Source organism: Perca fluviatilis, chromosome 8 (assembly GCF_010015445.1).
Source record: "Perca fluviatilis chromosome 8, GENO_Pfluv_1.0, whole genome shotgun sequence".
Classification (NCBI taxonomy): Eukaryota; Metazoa; Chordata; class Actinopteri; order Perciformes; family Percidae; genus Perca; species Perca fluviatilis.
This window is the reverse complement of record NC_053119.1, coordinates 7,848,932-7,861,559: the sequence shown is the minus strand read 5'-3', so window position 1 is coordinate 7,861,559 and position 12,628 is coordinate 7,848,932. Positions and strand designations below refer to the sequence as shown.

General features: G+C 42.4%; 1 protein-coding gene across 1 annotated transcript; it reads left to right on the top strand.

The window, feature by feature from the left end:
• Positions 1 to 331: 331 nt before the first annotated feature.
• Positions 332 to 12,399, top strand: cav1 (caveolin 1). The gene is made up of 3 exons (XM_039809494.1): positions 332 to 655; positions 1,623 to 1,790; positions 11,280 to 12,399. Exons 1-3 carry the CDS (start codon positions 620 to 622, stop codon positions 11,619 to 11,621), a joined length of 546 nt encoding a protein of 181 aa, XP_039665428.1. The 5' UTR covers positions 332 to 619; the 3' UTR covers positions 11,622 to 12,399.
• Positions 12,400 to 12,628: the final 229 nt, after the last annotated feature.

Below are 12,628 nucleotides of genomic sequence, written 5' to 3'. Positions count from 1 at the left end.
TCACCATATTTGGGTTCATCAAAGCTGTAAATAATTAGTATAAACTAATTTTGAGGGATGAAGCAAGTGACGAGAACTGGGTTTTATAGTATAAATACATTTAGAAAAAAAACCTTTACCTTTTCTATTTTTGATTTAAAGTATGTATTTCTTGCTCTCTTCCATCCATTACTGCATAAACAAGCATTGCAAATATCCACACCTTGCCATAGCCAATTAACGCCCACATTTCACTGAACAAAAAGGTTAGTATACTCTTCCTTGATCCTCAAATAAAGTAATTCCACGCCAGTTACAACACCACTTTAGTTTGAGATCACGTCAGTCTCTCCTCCAGTCTAGCAGAGTACAAGGTGGCTCTCCTGTCTCTGCTCACAGGTGCCTCCCCGGGCTGCGAGGACGCGCTCTGCGGGATCCGAAGAAACGCCGGAGGTTTCCCCTCATAGCTCTGGCATTAAATTCTAGTCACGTTCAGCGAAAAGGGCAGGAATTACATGACTATACAGGTCCCTGAGAAGAGCCCCAATCCTCTCAGTTTGCCTTCACGCCTCCCACTCGGCTTCCTATATTGTCTTCTTGTCTGTTTCACCGCGCTAATCTGTGCAAAGTTGAGGGAAGCATGACAGGAGGACTGAAGGACGGCGAAAAAGAAGAGGTACAGTATGGCTCTCATGCAGATGGCACATTTTTAGTTGAAAGTTTTTAGCTGACATGGATGTTTCTTCATCGAGGAGCTGATTATTCTCGCTCATAATTTGCATTTATGAAGAACAATTTTGATGTTTTTTTGTTTTGTTTTTACTTCAGAGCGCATAAGTCTCAGTCTTATCTTCTTTTTTGGCACCTAGTCATGAACGCTTCTCCCACACACGCTGGGGGAATGTGAAGAATCATTGAGTGTACATTAGCACGTGTGTGTGAGATTTGTACCTGCTAAAACCTTAATTAACCCTCAGAACAACCGATGGTTGTTTTTACGCATCAACCATGAATGTTTAGATGTTCGTGCGTAAAAGCGCCAAGGAGAGTAAAACCTTGTTCTAAATCAGGAACATGCTTACACACTAAATAATGAAACAAGTACGGTCGTGAGCATAAATGACAATGTGCTTCAAAGATTAAGCAGGGACAGAGTAGTACTGTGGGGACCAATGACGTCTTTACGCACTCCGTTTTTAAGGCAATGGGCACGGAAACCCAACCTGTTTTCAAACATTTTCCTCAAATATGTCCATATTTTCACAACTAAGATTATTGATATTCCCTATTTGTTGTATAACATTTTCAAAATTAATTTCAAAAAAGCCTAGTCAAGAGAGAATGATTTAATATTTGGAATATGCGCTTTTACGCATTTCTTTAAAAATGTTGCCATGCTCACATGTACATGTTGAATCAACTGTATGTCAGTTCAGGGTATTAGATTTCTCTCCGGGTGGCGAGGACCCCTTGTGGCTGGATCTAGGGGTGTGGTGCTTCACTTTCTATTCATTTAAACCCATCCCTGTTTGTGGGGCAGGCTGGTTACTCGCAGCTCCAGTCTCTCTCCCTCTCAGCGCACTCCACGCTATCCCTCCTCCTGTTCACTCTCTTCTTTTTCTGCCTCCTCCGGATCCTGACAGGAGTTTCTGCATTCTCCGTTCATCCGAAAACAAGGGAACATATACAAACCTAACAACAAAGACATGGACAACGACAGTCTGAACGAGAAGACGATGGAGGATGTCCACACCAAAGAGATCGACCTGGTCAACCGGGACCCAAAGCGCATTAACGACGATGTTGTCAAGGTGAGTCAAAACTGGAGGGCTGTTAACTTCTGAGCTTTGTATTTAGGGGTTAAAAGTGCAGCTGCTGTGTGCTTTTCTCTATTATCGTGACAACTGAAACCATAACGTCACCAAAATACCTGTTGCAGAGTTTGCACTTAACTTCTGCTCATTGGAGCCGCCTGACAATCACTGTAAACTGAGATAAACTGTGCCGAAATGTAGGCGCTGTCAAACTGGCGTTATGTGCGGGTGTGCGCGTCAGAGGCGCACGGCAGTTCTTTTGCGCACTGTATTGGCCGTTGTGGATCCTGCAGTGTTCCCCCTCAGTGACTTTCCCCTATTAGGAAAAAGGCTTTGAAGAGGTATCACAGCCCATTGAGGCAATACAATAGCAAGATATGCGCGTGTAAAAATCTGCGCGTCTGCACAAGCAGCAGACTTGATAACTTGAACATCCTCGCTCCAGCAGAGGAAACATTACCAATTTCCTGTTGTTGGAACACACATTTCCCACAGTCCTTGTTGCACACGCCTTGCTGTTGGGAAAGTAGAATTCTTTCCATAAGAGAGAGCAGCCTGGCCGCATAAATACGGAGTGTTTATTTTGTTTAAAGGAGTTAGCAGAGGGAGAGAGGTTGTAGGAGCAGAAGGAGTGGTGCGCTGGAAGCCACCTGACGCGTCTGCATGGTGGCGGGGAGCAGCAGCTGTAAGAGCCCGGCTGCCCCTTCTCTCCAGCTGGGGCGGTCTTTTTCATAGGAGTGGGGTCAAACGGCTCGCTGCATGGAACAGGAGGGGTCAGCTTTTTAAAATGCCTGAACTCTGCCTTGTTAAAACAGGGAAACACCCAAGTAGCCAAATAGTAGTCTGATGGGATATCCCTCACCACTCCCATCTCTCCTCCCTTTTTTTCCTCCCATTCTACTCCTCTCCTCCCTCTCTCCCTTCTTCCATACATGCCTGTAGTTCAGAGGAGCAAATGTCCATGTGTTGATCTTTATTGGCTGCTGTCAGCTTCCAAATGAGTAGGACAGTCTGACATTATTGACTTAGTTATTTGGAAAGATGATACTTAGTAGACAACTGTTTACTGTTGGGGGGCTGTAATGAGATTGATTTCAATTCAGTAAAGCTTAATTGGCATGGCATGTGATCTAGCTACTGATGACACAAAAATATTCAGAGTGAGTAGAAAAGCACAATTGTGAGATTCATTGTGTGAAATGAATGATGATGTGTCTAGATGGGACTTCCCCATATGTGAAATGCAGAATCACATGAGATGTCTTCCATTTTACATGTTAAATATGTGATTTTTTTTATTTATAAAAGTAAATTTTACTCATGACAAATATGTGAAATGTACGGAAATGTATTTCACATGGGATGAAGTCACATTTGCAAGGGGAAAGAAGACCCATTTAGTGTATTGGAGTATGAACAAAGGAGACAAAGTGCTACACAGTCTTGCTTATGATCAGCAGCTATACAGTACATCCTTCTTCCAGTTCTGCCACATGAACAGCTTCACCGAAGTGACTTTGCCCGTTTCCCTGCGTCTGTCGCCACTTCTTCCAGCAGTCTCTGCTTTCTCTCCTTCCCAATTCTCCTCCATTGTGACAGTGAGTCAGACTCTCCTTCCAGTCTCAGAATAGAATGCGGCGCTATGGTTGTCCCGCCCCTCTCTAATCAACTCAACAGACCGCTGGTGAAATTATCTGAAGTCACATGTGTGCGTACACTGTAAAAATTAAAACTGCTGTAGGGAACTGTTGAGAGACCTGAGTCCATTTACTCAAGTACTGAACCCACAGTTCTGATGTACTTTTAGTTTATTTAAGTATTCTGATGTTATGTTATACATCTTCAATCCAAGGATTTACAGCTGCAGTAACTAGCTACAGATTACTTCTTTTTTTAAGTATAATGAGCATATGAAATACAACACGTTCTTATACTCAAAGTTAAACCACCCAACAGAATGTTAAACTGCCCCACGGCCAACTACAATTTTGAATGCAGGACTTTTACTTTTAACAGAGTATTTTTACATTGTGCTATTGTTACTTTACTAGAATAGAATAGACTTTAATTGTCATTGTGCAGTAGAACCATACAACGAAATTTGCTTGTGCAGCCTTTAAAACAATACTCACTTTCATATACACACTCACACAATAAATAAAACAAGTAAATATAAAAAACATTATCAAGGCCTAGGGAGTCTAAGGAGTAAGACTCTTAATACTTCATCCACCACTGCTCTGAACTATGTTGAAAAGCAGAATTTCCTTCATACAGACTTAACAAACTCAAACATTATTTCGAGACCTCTGACGCACGTAGAGAAATAACTTGCTACCATGAGGAACCCAGGGGTGCTCACTGCCTCCGTCTGGATTTCAGAATAAAACTCTGATCGGCCTGGAGGTTTTACAGTGTGCTGTATACAGCTTCACTGAGGTGCTTTGAGGTCAATGTAACAGTCCTGCCAAGTGGAAGCGTATGTTCGGTGTGCCCCAATGAAAAGCACAAGCAGGGAATCCCTTCCAGCAACCCTCATTCTGCAATCACCCCCCCCCCCCCCCCCACCCGTCCCCACCCCCAACCACACACAGCAGTCACACGTAAATGTGTGTACTGTGCATGCAGACGTGCTGTATGTGGTGTGCATGCACACACAGACGCACGCACGCACGCACACGCACACGCACACACACACACACACACACACACACACACACACTGCATTCTTGTAAGAAAAGGAATATAAGCCAGCCTCCTGTAGCTGCTGCAGCTGGCCTCAATCACCTGGCCACATCAAACAAGTTCCATTACTAACATGCATGTGGAGTTTGCATTTTCGAAGAGAGCCTTTTTCCCCTCGAGAATTTGTGGGTCTTTATATAGCAGCGAGGAGGGGTCAGCGGAGTGAAAATGTCCCCACTGGAGACATACTTTTAGAGGGAAAAAAGTTTGATCCAAAGTCCTGATGGCCAAATTGAAAGGTATAAAAACACTCCCCTCTGGGACTGCACAGTCCATGATGAGTTGACTCTTGATCATATTTTTACTTGACCACCTCATTCTGGGATGTTTATCTCATTATAAGTTTCTAGTCATTGTTGTGTGATAATCTGTTACCTCCAGTTTTGACGATGTCTGTGCTTTTGTCACAACTACGCGACTACGCACTCCTCTGTGGGTTCATGCTTATGAAACTCTTTTCAGACCCAGTGCAGGGGGATTTGTCTCCAGCCAAATGTCACGCAAATCTAACAGAGCTATGAATACCTCACAAAAATATACGCAAAAGAGAAAATAAGTCTAAAAATGTTTTTTCACAGATTGATTCAAATCTTTTTTTTGCATTATGTGGTTGCAAGTGGTTATTGCTAAAAGTTTGGATTGGGATACATTTTTATGGAGGGATTAAAACAGTTCAACTGAAGTGGTTTTGTTATTGCGGACGAATTTGCAAAAAGCATTTTAGATTTAAAAAAAAAGTTCAGCAACCCAGGAAAAAAGCATTTATTGTCAGAGCTTTAATATGAGATACATAAACTTGTCTTCACGTCCTAATTTTTGGTAGATGCTTTCTGAATCAAAAGTACACTTTAATGAAACAATTTAAAATGCAAGTCATGGGTGAAATGAGCCGTCAGTCTGTGTCCGTTGGTCGCATACTGTGTCTCTCCGCTGCCAATCATCCTAATCTCTCTCCTGAAGCCAATCAAACATTTCCTCTGGCTACTAAAGCCCTTAAACCAACAAAAGAGTCCATTAATGTGCTGCAGTCTGACCTTCTCCTTCAGCGACCCACTGTCTATTCAAACATAGTTGACAGCCTGAAGATAGAGCTCTGGAAATAGCACATCGCCTTATTTACTCAATAATACAGTCGCCTTGCCAACTGGTCACATGCTGACCCTGAGACTCCATCATAGCATACTCTGATTGGACCACAGAGGCCCATGCTTTGACCCAGCATAACTGGGCTGCTACAGTAAAAGTAGATGTTTTGGTGTTTTTAATGGTGTTTATACTGGAGATGTTTACAATATTGCATTTCTTCATTCAATAACTGTTAAATCTCCTTACTGTGATCAAAACGTAGTGGATTCCAGTTTCCTTTGGACAAAACTCTTCATATACCATTGGAGTAAATTGACTTTTCTAGATGATAGCCACATTGTAGCCAAAATCCAAACCTAGAATTAGAATGCAACAAAATAAAACCCTGTGAAGTCTTAGAGGACCAGTGCGTAGGACTTAAAGGCATCTAGCGGTTAGGTTGCAGATTGCAGCCAACTGAATACACTTTCCCTTTACACCTCCCTCTCCACTCCCTCCCTTCCCTTTTCACTTCAACGTAAAAACGCAAAAAGCCCTCTTTAGAGCCAGTGTTTGGTTTCTCCGTTCTGGGCTACTGTAGAAACATGTCGGGCTCCGTGGAGGTATATACGGCAATGTAGTTACTGAGCATACTGCTCAAGCGTCAACACAGATGGTTATTTGAACCCTGCTATAACAGTAATAGTGAATAAATATTAGGGCAAACGCAGCAATACTTAAAATTCATCATACGTGAAGACGTGACTCACCTCATAAGCAACGAGATGTAACCCTAACCTTAACCCTTCACAGCTACCTAGCTGCTAAGCTGCTTAAGTGTTAATGCTTGCACGAGATGCCAGTTACATTCAGTAACCATAGAACATTCCAGCATTTACCCTCTGTGGAAGAGGACCGCTCCCTTTGTACTGTTGATATGAAGGGCTTATTTTAAGCTAACAAAAAACAATTCTTAGTTTCAGGTGACAAATGAAAACATAGTTATTATTATATTATAGGGCTGGGTAGCGCCAATGATTTCCCAAATCGATTCGATTCCAATTGACAAGGTCCCGATTCGATTACATTTCCGATTTGACTTAATATGAATTATGTTAGGGAAATTGAAATTATTATAGCAATTTTGCTTGGATATAAAAGAAATTCTAAGATAACTTATGTTGTAATTTGTACAAGCAAGAAGCAACTCCTTAATTTAAAGTAATTTGAACATAGTGGCCAAACAGTGGAATTACAACTCCTGGCCCGTCACGGAATGCCCTACTACATACAGTACATGACGGAAAACGGCACATTTGATTGATTTATTGATTTTATTAATCGATATCAGATTACTCAAACGAAAATCTATTTTAATTGGAGAATCAATTATTTTAACCCAACCCTATTCTATTTCTGCCAATAGATCCCCCTAAATCCTACACACAGGTCCTTTACGTAGCAAAAAAAGACTCACATCTAACCAATTCTGAAACTGTTGAACCTGAAGGGGATTTGTTTATAGACATTAAAGTGCCAAATTTCAGGTAATGATGATCATTTTCCTCCTAATGTTACAAACAGAACAGTATTTAGAAAACTAAAAGCATGGAAAGAAAAAAAGCACCAAACAGCTTGACTTTATGAAGTCAAACCTCTCACCATCCTGCTGTGGTTGTGCTTGTGCCTCTCTGCAGAAGGCCCTCATTTAGTCTCAATCAAAGTTCTGGAAACTGGAGTAGAGTGGGTCCACTTTAAAATTTGTAGCTGTGGAAAAATTAAATGGACGGCGCGCTGGTTTTGTGGCTGCAGTCAGATTTATATTATAAGGCTGTCGTGAGCTCTGCTGTGAGAAACGCTTTATGCTGCTGCTTGGAGTAAAAGAATCAGACTTCTCTCTATATTCTTACTGCCCTGGCAGATTTCTTTCACGTAGTTAAAGGAATTGTTCCTTTTTGGGGAAATGCACTTATTTTGCCAAGTTAGGTCAGAAGATTGATATTGCTCTCATATCCGTCAGATATTAAAGGGACAGTCAGACAGTTCTAGATGTATTCTATATATTAGAGAAAAGGCAGACATATCTACGGTCAATATCTACAACACTGGGCAACTCACACTAAAACAATCTAGATTGATAAATAGCACTACAGGTAGGAGAAAAAATATGCATTTTGATTTGGGAACTGTCCCTTTAAGCTGGAGCCAGGGCCACGTTCAGCCCTGACCAAACATAGCAACACGTTTTTTTTAAACAGAAACGGGGGTGCGTTGAACACCCTGTCGTGTGCTCTAGCGATCTGCCTTTTTATTACCACGAGTTTACGGACACGTTTTTGCTGATTGGGTTTCACCTGGGACACAGCCACCCACCAAACGTTGCACACCGTTTCACACAGTTCCCGAGGAAACATGTCGTTAAACCAGGAAACCGCAGCAACACGGTGCACACCGTTTCGAGATTGAACGTGCCCCAGGAGACAGTGGAAACAGGAAGCAAGAAGAATTGGTCTACCAGCACCTTTAAAGCTCACTTATTCATATGTTTAATCTAAAGGGTGGTTTTACGGCTGGAAATGTGCCGTAGTAGCTTTGATTCGCATAACCCCTTTGACGTACAAGTTGAATGCACAACTTGGTGTTTCTACACTCTGGTTTGCCCGCTTTAACCATTTTTAACAATGAGTAAGTTAATTAGTGAGCCCCAGAGGTGCTGGTTACCTTTGGACTGAACCAAGCTACCTGTATCTCCTTGCTTACGGTCTTTAAGCTAAGCTAACTGGCTGCTGGAGCCTGCTTAACATTTTATTTTAACAGACGGATATGAGAGTGGTATCGCTCTTCGCTTCTAACTTTGGACAATAAAGCAAATAAGCGTACTTCCCAAAATGTCTAACTAGAATTTGATTCCATTTTTAAAATAGTAAAAGTAAACCATTATGTGCTTTTAACAGTCAGCTTGTGTAAGTGTCATTCTGTTTGAATGATGTTGCTAGTATCTCACTTGGGAATGAAACACTTCACTTTTCCATTTTACTGTCAGTTTGACACTGTGTAATATCTGTGTGACTTATTGATATTACAGCCATTACACCTCAGTAGCCCAACTCTAGTCTGTTAGACGAGACACATTTTCCAGGTAACTGTAAAATAAATATTGACTCTACGCTCGGAAGACTGTGGAGAGGATGAGAGAGAGAGGGAGAGGAGAGGAGTCTGCATTGTGTTTACAGTGTGCGAGTTGCCACTTTTCCGTCCGTTCCTTAAACAGTTGCACTGGTGGTGTCACGGACACTTGCCGAAATTGTCACATTTAAAGGCCTGAGAGATGTGTTCACGGTGAAAAGAAGCACAATGGTTTTGTTCATCTTCATGGGAGGTAGACGAGGGGCCCAACAGATCAGATCAGTGTTTGAGAATCAAACACACGTGGGTACGGGCATGTCTTCGTCTTTGGATTTTCTGCAGAGGAACTTTGAGTTTCTGTGAGGTTGCATTGTGTCTGTCGTTTGACCATCACTGGTCACACTAACTGTGCAGTTATCCTTCTGTGTATTCCACACACAAAAAATCTGAAATGTGAAACCCACCACATCCTGTGCACCACAGAAGTTTTCCTAACAAAGACAAACCACACACTGAATGTTTACAACGGCAGCTTCTCGATTTAGCCTGATAATTATTTGGATATCAAACAGTGACATGGTGTCTTTAAACCTCCAAGCAGACAAAAGACCTGACACTGTTTATTGGCTACATCTGGTCCATCTGTGGCCATCATTTAACATAAGAATAGCTGAAAATGTAACTGCTCGGGCGCCCAGATAGCTCAGTTGGTAGAGCAGGCGCCCATAGAGGTTCACTCCTCAACGCAGCGGGCCCAGGGTTTGACTCTGACCTGTTGTCCTTTGCTGCATGTCATACCCCCCTCTCTCTCTCCCCTTTCATGTCTTCAGCTCAACTGTCAAAATAAAGGCTGAAAAATGCCCCCCAAAAAAGAATATTTAAAAAGAAGAAAATGTAACTGCTTACTTTGTCCATTTTGGTCCAAATTTAGCCTCAGAATGACATCTGTTTTATTCATTCATTACTGTCACTCATCTATCTATCTATCTATCTATCTATCTATTTACTGTATCTATCTATCTATCTATCTATCTATCTATCTATCTATCTATCTATGTGATGATGATCAAGATGTGCTGGAGACAAAAATCCTTTGCAGAAAGCGAAGCAGATGCCAGAGATAGTGTGTAGAAATCAGTATTTTGGGTGGGGCAGTGTGTTGGTGGTTAGACTGTGTACCAGTCACCACGAGGAGAGATGTGAATCTTGCCAGGAATCCTACTCTCCATCTCAACAGTGTGAGGCAGCTGATTTATGAGGAAATAATGAAGGATTATAAAGTCTATGTGATAGTTTAATTTGCACCATATTAGGGCTCTTGTGAAATTCAGTTGACGGTGGATGAAGGTATTTGCCAAGTCATAGCTATGAGTCTAATGTGAGTGAGTGTCTCTGTATACAGGACAGTACACGTTAGTGTGTGATGGTTGTATTTTCTTTTCACTTTACAATATTTAAAACATATGTGGTACGTACCTCTAGCATACAAAGAGAATGGGAGTGAATAAAAATGTTTATGCTGCTCAATGCACTTAAAACTTGCATTTGACCAACTCAACAGAAAATGGAGCCTGCATCGCTTATGGCAAAGACGGATTGCACTAGCTGATTGGCATCAGCTGGTATTTCTTCTTCACTATCAGTGGCTCATTCATCAGCTGCTTGTTGTATGTCTCCTACTGGTCTTTTTAGTCTGATTGGGACTATTTCTTAAGTCGAAAATTCAGTTTTCAGCCTAAAAAAAATGGGGATTACCTGCTCTTTTCTGTTTTATAGCGATTTAAACTGAATATCTTTGGGTTTTGGGTCTGACAAAACATCCCCTTGGACTTTGAGAAATTGGGATAAACATTTTTCACTATTTTCTGACATTTTATAGACCAAACGTTTAATAGAGAACATAATCGGCAGATTAATTGATAATGAAATGAATCTTTAGTTGCAGGCTTGGTGGAGGCATTTGTTAATTAAACTATATCTTTTAATATGGATCACAGGAAGACTAGTTGCTGCCAAGGTAACTGTCACTAAACGATGTGAGTCGAGTGCAGATGTGAGTTGCGCGTGCTTAGATTTAAACGGTTTACGGCATAACGTGTCATACTGAAATTTGTGAAATCCATAAAATAATAAACTTTTCTCATTACAAACAATAACAGAAGATGGAAATCATTTCAAAAACGTTTTAGCTATCTATGATTGCTTGATTGCTAATGTTAGCTCAAAATGCCATTCAAGTGACAAAGTGCCTTTGTTGTGTTTGATTGCTAACTTGTAGCCAGCAGTGAATGAACTTCGTTATGTAGGTCCATTTTAGGCCATGCCCTATATTGCAATGTCAACAAAAGTGAGAAAAAAAAAATGTGTGTATCTGCCTTGTGATATGGATCCGCTCCAAAATTCAATGGCTTCTTCCTTGACCCATGCTGCACCCTTCCACCAAGCTTCATGAAAATCTGGCCAGTAGTTGTTATGTAGATAACAAGGATTTTAGATGCCAGAAGTGATTTTACCAACAGTGTCTTACTCTTCCACTTGCTCCTTTTTCAGGTAGACTTTGAGGACGTGATCGCCGAGCCTGCAGGGACCTACAGCTTTGACGGCGTGTGGAAAGCCAGCTTCACCACCTTCACTGTCACCAAGTACTGGTGCTACCGGCTGCTGACGGCGCTGGTCGGCATCCCCTTGGCGCTGATCTGGGGTATCTTCTTCGCCATCCTGTCCTTCATTCACATCTGGGCCGTGGTGCCGTGCGTCAAGAGCTACCTGATCGAGATCCACTGCGTCAGCCGCGTCTACTCCATCTGCGTGCACACCTTCTGCGACCCGCTGTTCGAGGCCATGGGCAAGTGCTTCAGCAGCATCCGAATCCGCACAACCAAGGAGGTGTAGCATCCACAAAGACGAGGAGGAGGATTAACGGAAAGAGGGGAGGGAAGATGGGAGGGCTAGAGCAACACAGATGGAGGGAAAAGTCAGAACAGGAAAGAAGAAGAAGAAGTAAAATAGACCTCTGGAAAACGAGAGACTTTTCCAGAGCTGGGCGGGGTTGTTTGGAAGGAAAGGGGCGTGGTCACATGGCATCTGACCCCGCCTTTTTTTCCCCACCAGCTGTTTTTTCTCTCCGGTGTTGGTGTTACCAAACGGGTGGGCACAGGAAATCAAAGGGTCGATCTCCGGGGTTTTTGTTTGTTGTTTTGTTTGTGTATTAGTTTTTTAATTTTTTTTAAATATTCCTCACTGTTAACTTTGTCAAGAAAGCAACCAAGCTCCGTATCTGTTTTCTGTTAGTTTTGCCACATGTTGTAAATTCCTTCCATTCTTACCGTTTCAGTGGATTGCTTATCACTTCGATTGATTCATGTGAAGAGGGGATGTCAGGGTGTATCACCGTCTTCTCTCGCGCTTATTCCAGTTTGTTTTTTTTGGGAGCCGTTGTGCAGGGCAGGATGGGTGGGTGTCGGGGGTTAGGAAGGTCAAAGCAGAGAGAAAATGACCGATGCCAAACTCAGCAAAAACAAAACAACCCCATAAGCCAAACAGCGCAGCAACGCCCCTCCCTCTGCCCGCCATGACCTCCATAACCACACAACCCCCCCCCCCTCCCTGCGCTCCGCCTCCCCGCAGTCTGACACACTGAACCTGCCCTCGTTCCTGCATGCACCTGCGTCGCCTTCACGCGCCCACCCGTCCCAAAACCACGCCCCCCCACACAGCCTTACAATGCAGAAAAGATCTGCAGCTCAGCTCACTCGCTCTGTGCCTCAGCTTCTTACTTCTCTTTTTCCAACAAAGAAATTCCAGTGCAGGTTTCGTCACCATTATCCTCCCAATTGCACGAGTGTGCCAGAGAATGTTAGCATATGAATTTAGCAAAAACTATTCTTTCTGACCAATTT

Excerpts from the sequence above, each read along its gene's own strand:
- cav1 (XM_039809494.1), top strand. The coding sequence starts at position 620 with ATGACAGGAGGACTGAAGGACGGCGAAAAAGAAGAG. Across the intron at positions 656-1,622 it reads AGGACGGCGAAAAAGAAGAG|GAGTTTCTGCATTCTCCGTT; the intron begins GTACAGTATGGC and ends GGATCCTGACAG. Across the intron at positions 1,791-11,279 it reads TTAACGACGATGTTGTCAAG|GTAGACTTTGAGGACGTGAT; the intron begins GTGAGTCAAAAC and ends CTCCTTTTTCAG.